This window comes from Saimiri boliviensis, chromosome 2 (genome assembly GCF_048565385.1).
Source record: "Saimiri boliviensis isolate mSaiBol1 chromosome 2, mSaiBol1.pri, whole genome shotgun sequence".
Lineage (NCBI taxonomy): Eukaryota > Metazoa > Chordata > Mammalia > Primates > Cebidae > Saimiri > Saimiri boliviensis.
The window spans coordinates 86,066,776-86,080,980 of record NC_133450.1 but is presented as its reverse complement, the minus strand read 5'-3'; the positions used below and the strand labels follow the sequence as shown (position 1 = coordinate 86,080,980).

The following is a 14,205-nucleotide window of genomic DNA, read 5'->3' as shown; positions in this document are numbered from 1 at the left end:
TGCGTTTGGATCCCATTGCGTGTCTGAGGGGTTAGCGTAAGAGGGATAGTGGATGAGGAGCGGGGAGAAGATGGTTCGGCAAAACAGGGGTTCCAGGGAGGCGTCTGAGAGAGCCCTGAGGTCTGGTCTCAGTCCTGGCCTTCTCATTCCTTTGAGCTGAGCGTTAGTGCTTCTCCTGTCTGGGCTGCTGTTGGAAACCAGCTTAATTCACTCAGTCTCAGAGGAAGGGAAAGGAGGGAAGGCAGGTGAAGGAAGGATGGGTCAGGCCAGTACCTCCAGCCACCGGAGAAGAGCCGCGACCTCCTTGCCCACGAGGCGCGTGTTGCCAACGGCGATGGTATAGTGGTTTTGGGCCAGGGTGATCCAGTCCACCAGCCCCACGTTCACTGGCTGTGCCAGCTGAGACTTCAGTGCGGCCACCAGCTGCCAGATCCAGTTTTCTAGGATGCCATTCACCTGAGGAGGTGACAGAGACAGGGTCACACTCCTTTCCTCTCCCTGCGCACACTTCTTCCTCCTCCAGCTCTTGGATAATGCTGGATCCTTCCCCGCAAGAGGAAGAGCTTGCGACAGGGTTTCTCAGCCATGCATAGTTGACATTTTGCGCCAGAGAATTCCTTGCTGTGGGGGCTGCCTTGTGCTTTGTGCGACGTTTAGCAGTGTTCTTGGCCTTCACTAACTAGATGCCAGCAGCACCCACCCACTGCCCTAGGTTTTGAAAACCAAACATGCCTCCAGATTTTTCCAAATGTTCCCTCCCTAAGAATGATTATCTTAATGTTTTCCTACTTTGGGACTTTCTAAACCTTAAAACGGTGGAAAAACGTGTGTAAATCAGATCCTGGAACCTGACCCATCCCTTAGGGGCATTTGAACATCGCCTCCTCCTCCGTGAGGCTGCCCCACCTCAGCCCTAAACCCACAGCGCCGGCTCTGCCCCTGCAGACTGGGTAATGGTGAACTTAGCAGGATGGGCACTGTGAGCCTGATATCGTAGGAGCTAAAAAAAGGTTTACAGAGAATTGTTCTGTGTGTGTTCCTTGTTTGAGAACCAATTTGCAGGGTACTCCTAATGGATTCACAGACAGAAACATTTGTGCTGGGCCTTAAAGGATCAGTAGGAGTCCACTAAGAAGAATATGGATGGGGGCCGGGCACAGTGGCTCATGCTTATAATCCCAGCACTTTGGGAGGCCAAGGCAGGGGGATTGTTTGTTTGAGAAGTTTGAGACAGCCTGGGGAAACATGGTGAAACCCCATCTCTACAAAAAATATAAAAGTTAGCCAGGTGTGATGGTGTGCACCTGTGGTCCCAGCTATTCCAGAGTCTGAGGTGTTTGGATGGCTTGAGCCTATTAGATTGAGTCTGCAGTGAGTGGAGATTGCAGTGCCCTCCAGCCTAGGCAACAGAGAGAGACCATATCTCAACAAAACAAAACAAAAACAAAATACAAGTGGGCAGCTGGATGTGGTAGTGGTGAGGTCTAGGGCATTCCAGGCAGAAGGAACAGTGTGTGCAGAGGTACAGCATGGTGGAAGGGCAGGATGGTATGTCAGGGGAGAGAAGAAATGTTGGGTGAGGTGAAGGCTAGACAAGAGGAGGTGAGAACGAGAAAGTAGGAGGTGAGAGCTAGACAATAGGAGGTGAGGCCTAGAAATTAGGGGGTGAGGCCTAGACAATGGGAGTGAGAACTAGACAATAGGGGGTGAGGGCTAGACAAATATTAGGTGAGAACTAGACAATAGGAGGAGAGGACTAGACAATCGGGGGTGAGAACTAGACAACAGGAGGGGAGAACTAGACAATAGGAGGCAATAACTAGACAATAGAGGGTGAGAACTAGACAATAGGAGGGGAGAACTAGACAATCAGGGGTGAGAACTAGACAACAGGAGTTAAGAACTAGACAATAGGAAGGGAGAATTAGACAATAGGAGGGGAGAACTAGACAATAGGAGGGGAGAACGAGACAATAGGAGGGGAGAACTAGACAATAGGAGGGGAGAACGAGACAATAGGAGGGGAGAACTTGACAATAGTGGGTGAGAACTAGACAATCGTGGGTGAGAACTAGACAACAGGAGGGGAGAACTAGACAAAAGGAGGGGAGATCTAGACAATAGGAGGGAGAACTAGACAATCGGGGTTAAGAACTAGACAATCGTGGGTGAGAACTAGACAATAGGAGGGGAGAACTAGACAATATGGGGTGAGAGCTGGACAATAAGAGGGGAGAACTAGACAATACGAGGGGAGAACTAGACAATAGGAGAGGAGGACTAGACAATCATGGGTGAGAACTAGACAATCATTGGTGAGAACTAGACAATAGGAGGGGAGAACGAGACAAAAGGAGGGGAGAACTAGACAATAGAGGGTGAGAAATAGACAATTGGGGGTGAGAACTAGACAATAGGGGGTGAGAACTAGACTATAGGGGGGAGAACTAGACAATAGGGGGTGAGAACTACACAATAGGAGGGAGAAGTAGGCAATAGGAGGTGAGAACTAGACAATAGTGGGGAGAACTATACAATAGGAAGTGAGAACTAGACAATAGCGGGAGAGGGCTAGACAAATAGTAGGTGAGAACTAGACAGTAGGAGGTGAGAACTAGACAATGGGGGTGAGAACTAGACAATAGGAGGGGAGAACTAGACAATAGTGGGTGAGAACTAGGCAATAGGTGGTGAGAGCTAGACAATACCTGGTGAGGGCTAGACAAAAGGAAGTGAGAACTAGAAAATAGGGGGTGAGGGTTAGACAATAGGAGGTGAGAGCTAGAGAATAGGAGGGGAGACCAAGAAAATGGGGGATGAGAACTAGACAATAGGAGGGGAGAACTAGAAAATAGGAATTGAGAACGACACAATAGGTGGGGAGGACTAGACAATAGGAGGTGAGAAGTAGACAATCGGGGGTGAGAACTAGACTATAGGAGGGGAGAACTCGACAAAAGGAGTGGAGGACTAGACACTAGTAGGGGAGAACTAGACAATAGGAGAGGAGAACTAGACAATAGGGGGTGAGAACTAGACAATAGGGGGGGAAAACTAGACAATCGGGGGTGAGAACTAGACAATTGTGGGTCAGAGCTAGACTATAAGAGGGGAGAACTAGATAATAAGAGGGGAAAACTAGACAACAGAGGGTGAGAACTAGACAATAGGAGGGGAGAACTAGACAATAGGAGGGGAGGACTAGACAATAAGAGGTGAGGACTAGACAACAGGAGGGGAGGACTAGACAATAGGAGGAGAGAATTAGACAATAGGAGGGAAGAACTAGACAATAGGAGGTGAGAACTACACAGTAGGAGGGGAGAACTTGACAATCGTGGGTGAAAACTAGACAGTAGGAGGGGAGAACTAGACAATAGAAGGGTAGAACTACACAATCGGGGGTGAGAAATAGACAATAGAAGCGGAGAACAAGACAATCGGGGGTGAGAACTAGACAATCGTGGGTGAGAGGTAGACAATAAGAGGGGATATATAGACAATAGGAGGTGAGAACTAGACAATAGGAGGTGAGAACTAGACAATAAGAGGGGAGAACTAGACAATAGGAGGGGAGAACTAGATAATGGGGGTGAGAACTAGACAATAGGAGGGGAGAAGTAGACAATAGGTGTGAGAGCTAGACAATCAGAGGGGAGAACTAGAAAATAGTGGATGAGAACTAGACAATAGGAGGGGAGAACTAGACAATAGGGTGAGAACTAGACAATAGGAGGGGAGAACTAGACAATAGGTTGAGAGAACTAGACAATAGGAGGGGAGAACTAGACAACAGGAGGGGAGAACTAGACAATAGGAGGGGAGAACTAGACAACAGGAGGGGAGAACTAGACAATAGGAGGGGAGAACTAGACAACAGGAGGGGAGAACTAGACAATAGGAGGGGAGAACTAGACAACAGGAGGGGAGAACTAGACATTAGGAGGGGAGAACTAGACAACAGGAGGGGAGAACTAGACATTAGGAGGGGAGAACTAGACAATAGGGGGTGAGAACTAAACAATAGGAGCGGAGAACTAGACAACAGTGGGTGAGAATAGACAATAGGAGGGGAGAACTAGACAATAGGAGGGGAGAACTAGACAATAGGGGCGAGAACTAGACAATAGGAGGGGAGAACTAGACAATCGGAGGGGTGAACTAGACAATAGGAGGTGAGGACTACACAATAGGAGGGGAGAACTAGACAATAGAAGCGGAGAACAAGCCAATCGGGAGTGAGAACTAGACAATTGTGGGTGAGAGCTAGACAATCGTGGGTGAGAGGTAGACAATAAGAGGGGAGAACTAGACAATAGGAGGTGAGAACTAGACAATAGGAGGGGAGAACTAGACAATAGGGGTGAGAACTAGACAATAGGAGGGGAGAACTAGACAATAGGATGGGAGAACTAGACCATAGGAGGGGAGAACTAGACAACAGGAGGGGAGAACTAGACCATAGGAGGGGAGAACTAGACAACAGGAGGGGAGAACTAGACAACAGGAGGGGAGAACTAGACAAAGGAGGGGAGAACTAGACAATAGGAGGGGAGAACTAGACAATAGGGGGTGAGAACTACACAATCGGAGGGGAAAACTAGACAATAGGAGGTGAGGACTAGACAATAGGAGGGGACTACTAGACAATAGGATGGGAGAACTAGACAACAGGAGGTGAGGACTAGACAATAGGAGGGGAGAACTAGACAATAGGAGTGGAGAACTAGACAATAGGAGGGGAGAACTAGACAATAGGAGGAAAGAACTAGACAATAGGAGGGGAGAACTAGACAATAGGAGGGGAGAACTAGACAATAGGAGGGGCGGACTAAACAATAGGAGGTGAGGACTAGACAATAGCAGGGGAGGACTAGACAATAGGAGAGGATAACTAGACACTGGGAGTGAAGAACTAGACAATAGGAGGGGAGAACTAGACAATAGGAGTGGAGAACTAGAAAATAGGAGGGGAGAGCTAGACAATCGCAGGTGAGAACTAGACAATAGGAGGGGAAAACTAGACAATAGAAGGGGAGAACTAGACAATCGGGGGTGAGAACTAGACGACAGAAGCAGAGAACAAGACAATCGGGGGTGAGAACTAGACAATCGTGGGTGAGAACTAGACAATCGTGGGTGAGAGGTAGACAATAAGAGGGGAGAAATAGACAGTAGGAGGTGAGAACTAGACAATAGTGGGTGAGAACTAGACAATAAGAGGGGAGAATTAGACAATAGTGGGTGAGAACTGGACAATAAAAGGGGAGAACTAGACAACAGGAGGGGAGAACTAGACATTAGGAAGGGAGAACTAGACAATAGGAGGTGAGAACTAAACAACAGGAGTGGAGAACTAGACAATAGTGGGTGAGAACTAGACAATAAGAGGGGAGAACTAGACAACAGGAGGGGAGAACTAGACATTAGGAAGGGAGAACTAGACAATAGGAGGTGAGAACTAAACAACAGGAGTGGAGAACTAGACAATAGTGGGTGAGAATAGACAATAGGAGGGGAGAACTAGACAATAGGAGGTGAGAACTAGACAATAGGAGGGGAGAACTAGACAATAGGAGGGGAGAACTAGACAATCGGAAGGGAGAACTAGACAATAGGAGGGGAGAACTAGACAATAGGAGGTGAGGACTACACAATAGGAGGGGAGAACTAGACAATAGGAGGTGAGGACTAGACAATAGGAGGGCAGAACTAGACAATAGGAGGGGAGAACTAGACAATAGGAGGTGAGGACTAGAGAATAGGAGTGGAGAACTAGACAATAGGATGGGAGGACTAGACAACAAGAGTTGAGGACTAGACAATAGGAGGGGAGTACTAGACAATAGGAGGGGAGAACTAGACAATAGAAGGGGAGAACTAGACAATTGGGGGTGAGAACTAGATAATAGAAGCGGAAAACAAGCCAATCGGGAGTGAGAACTAGACAATTGTGAGTGAGAACTAGACAATCGTGGGTGAGAGGTAGACAATAAGAGGGGAGAACTAGACAATAGGAGGTGAGAACTAGACAATAGGAGGGGAGAAGTAGACAATTGGAGCAGAGAAGTAGACTATAGTGGGTGAGAACTAGACAATATGAGGGGAGAACTAGACAATAGGGGTGAGAACTAGACAATAGGAGGGGAGAACTAGACAATAGGAGGGGAGAACTAGACAACAGGAAGGGAGAACTAGACCATAGGAGGGGAGAACTAGACAACAGGAGGGGAGAACTAGACAACAGGAGTGGAGAACTAGACAATAGGAGGGGAGAACTAGACAACAGGAGGGGAGAACTAGACAATAGGAGGGGAGAACTAGACAATAGGGGGTGAGAACTAGACAATAGGAGGGGAGAACTAGACAATAGGAGGTGAGGACTAGACAATAGGAGTGGATAACTAGACAATAGGAGTGGAGAACTAGACAATAGGATGTGAGGACTAGACAATAAGAGGTGAGGACTAGACAATAGGAGTGGAGGACTAGACAATAGGAGGGGAGAACTAGACAATAGGAGGGGAGAAATAGACAATAGGATTGGAGAACTAGACAATAGGAGGGGAGAACTAGACAATAGGAAGGGAGAACTAGACAAAAGGAGGGGAGAACTAGACAATAGGAGGAAAGAACTAGAAAATAGGAGGTGAGAACTAGACAATAGGAGGGGAGAACTAGACAATAGGAGGGGCTGACTAAACAATAGGAGGTGAGGACTAGACAGTAGGAGGGGAGGACTAGACAATAGGAGAGGAGAACTAGACAATAGGAGTGAAGAACTAGACAATAGGAGGGGAGAGCTAGACAATAGGAGGGGAGAACTAGACAATCGTGGGTGAGAACTAGACAATCGTGGGTTAGAGGTAGACAATAAGAGGGGAGAAATAGACAGTAGGAGCTGAGAACTAGACAATAGGAGGGGGAACTAGACAATAGCGGGTGAGAACTAGACAACAGGACGGGAGAAGTAGACAATAGGAGGGGAGAACTAGACCATAGGATGGGAGGACTAGACAATAGGAGGGGAGAAGTAGACAATAGGAGGGGAGAACTAGACCATAGGATGGGAGGACTAGACAACAGGAGGGGAGAACTAGACAACAGGAGGGGAGAACTAGACCATAGAAGGGGAGAACTAGACAACAGGAGGGGAGAACTAGACCATAGGAGAGGAGAACTAGACAACAGGAGGGGAGAACTAGATAACAGGAAGGGAGAACTAGACAACAGGAGGGGAGAACTAGACAATAGGAGGGGAGAACTAGACAATAGGGGGTGAGAACTACACAATCGGAGGGGAGAACTAGATAATAGGAGGTGAGGACTAGACAATAGGAGGGGAGAACTAGACAATAGGAGGTGAGGACTAGACAATAGGAGTGGAGAACTAGACAATAGGAGTGGAGAACTAGACAATAGGATGGGAGGACTAGACAATAAGGTGAGGACTAGACAATAGGAGGGGAGGACTAGACAATACGAGGGGAGAATTAGACAATAGGTGGGGAGAAATAGACAATAGGATTGGAGAAATAGACAATAGAAGGGGAGAACTAGTCAATAGGAGGAAAGAACTAGACAATAGGAGGTGAGAACTAGACAATGGGAGGGGAGAACTAGACAATAGGAGGGGTGGACTAAACAATAGGAGGTGAGGACTAGACAATAGGAGGTGAGGACTAGACAATAGGAGGGGAGAACTAGATAATAGGAGTGAAGAACTAGAAAATAGGAGGGGAGAGCTAGACAATCACAGGTGAGAACTAGACAATAGGAGGGGAGAACTAGACAATAGAAGGGGAGAACTAGACTATAAGGAATGAGAACTAGACAACAGAAGCGGAGAACAAGACAATTGGGGGTGAGAACTAGACAATCGTGGGTGAGAATTAGACAATAGTGGGTGAGAGGTAGATAATAAGAGGGGAGAAATAGACAGTAGGAGGTGAGAACTAGACAATAGTGGGTGAGAACTGGACAATAGGAGGAAAGAACTAGACAATAGGAGGTGAGAACTAGACAATGGGAGGGGAGAACTAGACAATAGGAGGGGTGGACTAAACAATAGGAGGTGAGAACTAGACAATAGGAGGTGAGGACTAGACAATAGGAGGGGAGAACTAGACAATAGGAGGTGAGGACTAGACAATAGGAGGGGAGAACTAGACAATAGGATGGGAGGACTAGACAATAAGAGGTAAGGACTAGACAATAGGAGGGGAGGACTAGACAATAGTAGGGGAGAACTAGACAATAGGTGGGGAGAAATAGACAATAGGATTGGAGAAATAGACAATAGGAGGGGAGAACTAGACAATGGGAGGGGAGAACTAGACAATAGGAGGGGTGGACTAAACAATAGGGGTGAGAACTAGACAATAGGAGGGGAGAACTAGACAATAGGAGGGGAGAACTAGACAATAGGAGGTGAGGACTAGACAATAGGAGTGGAGAACTAGACAATAGGATTGGAGGAATAGACAACAAGAGTTGAAGACTAGACAATAGGAGGGGAGGACTAGACAATAGAAAGGGAGAACTAAACAATTGGGGGTGAGAACTAGACAATAGAAGCAGAGAACAAGCCAATCGGGAGTGAGAACTAGACAATTGTGGGTGAGAGCTAGACAATCGTGGGTGAGAGGTAGACAATAAGAGGGGAGAACTAGACAATAGGAGGTGAGAACTAGACAATAGGAGGGGAGAAGTAGACAATTGGAGCCGAGAAGTAGACTATAGTGGGTGAGAACTAGACAATAGGAGGGGAGAACTAGACAATAGGGGTGAGAACTAGACAATAGGAGGGGAGAACTAGACAATAGGATGGGAGAGCTAGACAATAGGAGGGGAGAACTAGACAACAGGAGGGGAGAACTAGACAATAGGAGGGGAGAACTACACAATAGGGGGTGAGAACTACACAATCGGAGGGGAAAACTAGACAATAGGAGGTGAGGACTAGACAATAGGAGGGGACTACTAGACAAAAGGATGGGAGAACTAGACAATAGGAGGTGAGGACTAGACAATAGGAGTGGATAACTAGACAATAGGAGTGGAGAACTAGACAATAGGATGTGAGGAATAGACAATAAAAGGTGAGTACTAGACCATAGGAGAGGAGGACTAGACAATAGGAGGGGAGAACTAGACAATAGTGGGTGAGAATAGACAATAGGAGGGGAGAACTAGACAATAGGAGGGGAGAACTAGACAATCGGAGGGGTGAACTAGACATTAGGAGGGGAGAAATAGACAATAGGAGGGGAGAACTACACAATAGGGGGTGAGAACTACACAATCGGAGGGGAAAACTAGACAATAGGAGGTGAGGACTAGACAATAGGAGGGGACTACTAGACAATAGGATGGGAGAACTAGACAATAGGAGGGGAGGACTAGACAATAGGAGGGGAGAACTAGACAATAGGAGGGGAGAAATAGACAATAGGAGGGGAGAACTAGACAATAGGAGGGGAGAAATAGACAATAGGATTGGAGAACTAGACAATAGGGGGTGAGAACTAAACAATAGGAGCGGAGAACTAGACAATAGTGGGTGAGAATAGACAATAGGAGGGGAGAACTAGACAATAGGGGTGAGAACTAGACAATAGGAGGGGAGAACTAGACAATAGGAGGGGAGAACTAGACCATAGGAGGGGAGAACTAGACAACAGGAGGGGAGAACTAGACAATAGGAGTGGAGAACTAGACAATAGGATGTGAGGACTAGACAATAGGAGGGGAGGACTAGACAATAGGAGGGGAGAACTAGACCATAGGAGGGGAGAAATAGACAATAGGATTGGAGAACTAGACAAAAGGAGGGGAGAACTAGAAAATAGGAGGTGAGAACTAGAAAATAGGAGGGGAGAACTAGACAATAGGAGGGGAGAACTAGACAACAGGAGGTGAGAACTAGACAATAGTGGGTGAGAACTGGACAATAGGATGGGAGGACTAGACAATAAGAGGTGAGGACTAGACAATAGGAGGGGAGGACTAGACAATAGAAGGGGAGAACTAGACTATCAGGAGTGAGAACTAGACAACAGAAGCGGAGAACAAGACAATCGTGGGTGAGAATTAGACAATCGTGGGTGAGAGGTAGATAATAAGAGGGGAGAAATAGACAGTAGGAGGTGAGAACTAGACAATAGTGGGTGAGAACTGGACAATAGGAGGGGAGAACTAGACAACAGGAGGGGAGAACTAGACCATAGCAGTGGAGAACTAGACAATCGGGGGTGAGAACTAGGCAATAAGTGGGGAGAACTAGACAATCAGAGGGGAGAACTAGACAATAGGCGATGAAAACTATACAATAGGAGGGGAGAACTAGACTATAGGAAGGGAGGACTAGACAATCGGGGGTGGGAGCTGGGCAATAGGGGGTGAGAAATATATAATAGGAGGGGAGGACTAGACAATAGGAGGTTTGGGCTAATCAGTAGGGGGTGAGGACTAGACAATAGTGGGTGAGGACTAGTCAATAGTTGGTGAGGACTAGGCAGCCTGAGGTGAGGGCTAGACGATGGGATGTAAAGTGCTTAGAACAGTGTCTGGAATACAGTAAAGCCTGAGGAAAGGGTAGTTGCTGAAGCCATTGTTGTTACTAATAGTAGTAGTACCAGGAGGAGGAGACATCTAGTGGGTTGGACAGAATTTTGATGATGAAGAGTGTATTTTGGTAAGAGGATCCTGTTAAGAGGCTCATCTGGTCTTCATCTTGCATTTATGAACAAGACTGATTCATTTGATCTTTAATTCAGTTGGCAAACGTTTTGGAGCACTGACTACATGGTGGATACCGGCCCTCAGTGGTCAATCAGACAGGAAGAGGACAGAGTCCTTCCCAGGAAGAAGCTTGCAGCCTCGCGGAGCAGAGAAACGCAGACAATTAGAAAGCCGAGCTGCGGAGCAGAGCTGGAGAGTGCTCAGGGCCGCAGGGGCCTCCCGGTGATGCTCCAAGTCCCCGCAGGAGTGCTAGGGTGATGGCAGCAATGGCTTGCAGGAGGACCTGTTTGGGGTTGTGTCTTACAGGAAAAGTGGGAGTTAATCAGGAAAAGAGGAGAAAGACGACTCTAGGCAGAGGGTCAGACTGAGCCAAGACCAAGGAGAGAGAAGACAGGCACATGGTATGGAGGAAGCCATTAATCTAAGCAGTTGGATGTTGCTGGAACATCATGTGGGAGGCAGGGGGAGGTGAGGGAGGCAGGGGGAGGTGAAGGAGGCAGGGGGAGGTGAGGGAGGCAGGGGGAGGTGAGGGAGGCAGGTGATGGAAGGGCTCCTTTTACTCTCCAAGGTGGATGAGATGGGGGTTTCCAGAGTACTTTCCAAATAGATGGCAGGGAAAGGTTTCTAAGTCATGAAATAGACACCCACCTCTCTGGAGGGTTCAAACTGTGAACCATGCTTGAAATCATGGGTGGGCTGGAAACTGGGGAGGCAGGATTTCCTCTTGGAGACAAGTCCTCACAGAGTGTGACTTCACCCCTTGCCGACAATAGCCTTCCTCTCCTTCTTCCATGGTAGTATAAATTTTAGTATCACTAAAAGGCTATATTTTCTTTAAGAGCCTATACTTTTCAGCCACCTTTCCACTTAGGTATGGTCAATGGGTATAACTGGGAGATTTTCACAGAGGCTCTGGGATACCTAAAAAACACTCTTTTATACCAAAAGCCATTGAATTGTACGTGTATGCTTTGTAAATTATATCTCAATAAGGCTCTTTGTAAAAACCTTGCTTTTGACCTGTTTGCATACATCTTTTACTACATTGTGCTTCCTGGAGTAAAGATGTGATGGCTAGTGCTCCAGCTGCCATCTTGGACTATGAGGATGAGGGTCACATCCCAAGATAGCAGAGCAGTGAGCTGGAAGGAGGCATTGCCTGGAGAACTTTGTTGACCGAAGCTGTCTAGCCAGTTTTTCGGATACATATATCTTTGGAATATTTTGCAAAATGAAAATAAATTTCTGTTTTATTTGAACCACAGCTAATTTGAATCTCTGTTATTTGCAGTAGAACTTAAACCTTAGTGATACTGCATTTCATTGGGAGTCCATTCTTCCGGCTTCCTAGGTCCCGCCATGTAACATGGAGATTCAGGAGGGAGGCTTCCTCCTACACGGACTACAATCCCTTGTGGGTCCTAATGAGCTGTGGCCTCTTTGAGCCACATTCTGTCTGAAACATGGAGATAATTCTATTTTCTCACCCTGCTTTCTCATGGAATTGAGATAATCAATGACATAATGCATGGGGAAGCACTTGGAAAATTAGAATGCGTTTTATAAACATTATGCATGGAGTTATCACCAGCTCCCTATCTTTTTATGAACATTGAACGCACTAGAAAGAAGAAAAGAAAATGTGAAAGCAGAGAGAAAAAAGGCATGTCAGCATTTCCTACCGACCACCCGTGGATTATCATCACCAGAGGCAGGGAGGAGTTGAAGCCGCACTCCTGTAACCTGTCTAGACGATTGATTTGAATCTGACAGCCCCGACTGGTTTCTCGAAAGAGCAGGAATCTGGTCTTTGTCTCATGCAGTGTTCTGTTTGTTTCAACAGCTCGAGTTCTTCCAACTGGCTCTGGAATATAAGATCGGGGACAGTGCTTGGCTTGGCATCTGGTCCACGTGCAGCCCTCTGTCTTCTCAAAGGCTGCTTCTGCAAGCGTAAGCCAGCGGGGTTACTGGGAGACGCTGGAGATGAGAGTGAGCCACAGATCTGGGGAGTCCCAAAGACTGTTTCCAGTGGAATGGCCAAGTGATGGAGGATGGCCTAGGAGGACCCAACACAGAGGTGGAGACCATGAGATCCTCTATCTTGTCATCCCAGTGACCAGCCAATCAGGCACTAGAGTCTCCCTCCAGGTCAGAAGGAATACAGGTAAAGCAGTTTTGGAGGCTTGGTGGACAAGTACCTCACCCCAAATCACACTGCCAAAAACTGAGAGAGAGGAGATTTGAACCCAGATCTCGCTGTCTCCAATTTCATCCCTGCATCCCTACGTAGGGAGACAGTGAATAGAGTGTCTTAATTGGATGACACTATTTATTAGCTCCTGTGACTCAACTTGTCCTCACTTGCAGACACATTATATCAGGTAAGCCTTGCAGGGACAAGGTACAGAGTTGAGGGTGGGGCGGGATTGGGGGAATCACAAAGGGAGTCGTGGATGCTGCCTGAGGGAGGGTGTGGCATTCAGGGAGGGCTTTTCAGGGAATGAGATGTTGACCCTGGCCTTGCAGGATGATTGAGTGTGTGCGTGTGCGTGTGTGTGTGTGTGTGTGTTGTTGTGGGGGTGAGGGATGGCTGAGGGAGCAACACGAGTCAAGGCTCAGAGGCATGCAACCTCGCTTACATAAAGAGGCAGGAGACAAGGCCAGGCAGGCCAGTGCATGGAGGGCCCCGGGATGCTGAAGGGTCTTCTGGGCTTACTGCTCCAGATGCCAGGCTGCTGCTAAAGCATTAGAGAATATCCATTCGGAGGCTTTCCAAGGCCGTGGGAGGTAGAAAAGGAGGGGAAGATTGTTTGAAGGGTCTTACACCCTCTGTTCTGGGGGAGGCTCACCATGACCCACTTTGGAGTGGGGGTGGGTGGTCATCCAACTCTGTCAGGCAGCCCAACAGCTGTCCTGTCTGTAGTGCTGGACGAGAGACAGACAACTCTGCAAAGATGCCCGGCAGAGCCTGAGGCGGTGGCGCATTTCCATGGGGTGGCATGTCAAGATGGGCGCATCTTTTCTGCCAAGATTAAGGATCAGGCCAAGAGCTGAGAGAGGAAGCTCTCATCCCTTCCTTCTGATAGAAGGTGGGCTCTCCTGTGGCTGAGGGGCTGACACAAGGCCACTCTGGCATTTTTGGTGCGTGAACTCAATTCAGCCCAATTACTAAGGACCCCGATCTTTCTTTCTGAGCACAAAATCATTCAGACTTCTTGAATAATAAGTCTTGGGCTTTTGGTTTCAGGGGACAGCAGGACCAAGAGATGAAGTTACAAAGTCCAAGGGGAGGTGTTAATGAAACCAGTTTTCCTACCCAAAGGGTATTAATTCAAAAGGTTATTAATTCTCAGCAAAGGGCAATGATTTTTCACCATGAGGACAGAATGAAATGCATCGTATTTTATTAAATGGAGATATGAGCAAGAATTTGAATAACTTTTCTGAGATAATGAAGAACAT

At 47.3% G+C, this 14,205-nt stretch overlaps 1 protein-coding gene across 2 annotated transcripts in view; it reads right to left on the bottom strand.

Moving 5' to 3' along the window:
• The window catches only part of LIPC (lipase C, hepatic type), a 186,019-nt gene that overhangs the window by 27,769 nt on the left and 144,045 nt on the right, over window positions 1-14,205 (bottom strand). For both annotated transcript variants that reach the window (XM_074393833.1, XM_003928978.4), the window contains 2 exons: window positions 12,426-12,607; window positions 274-456 (listed from right to left, as the gene is read on the bottom strand). In XM_074393833.1, coding sequence (XP_074249934.1) covers window positions 274-456; window positions 12,426-12,607 — 365 coding nt within the window. The remainder of the gene's footprint in view (window positions 1-273; window positions 457-12,425; window positions 12,608-14,205) is intronic.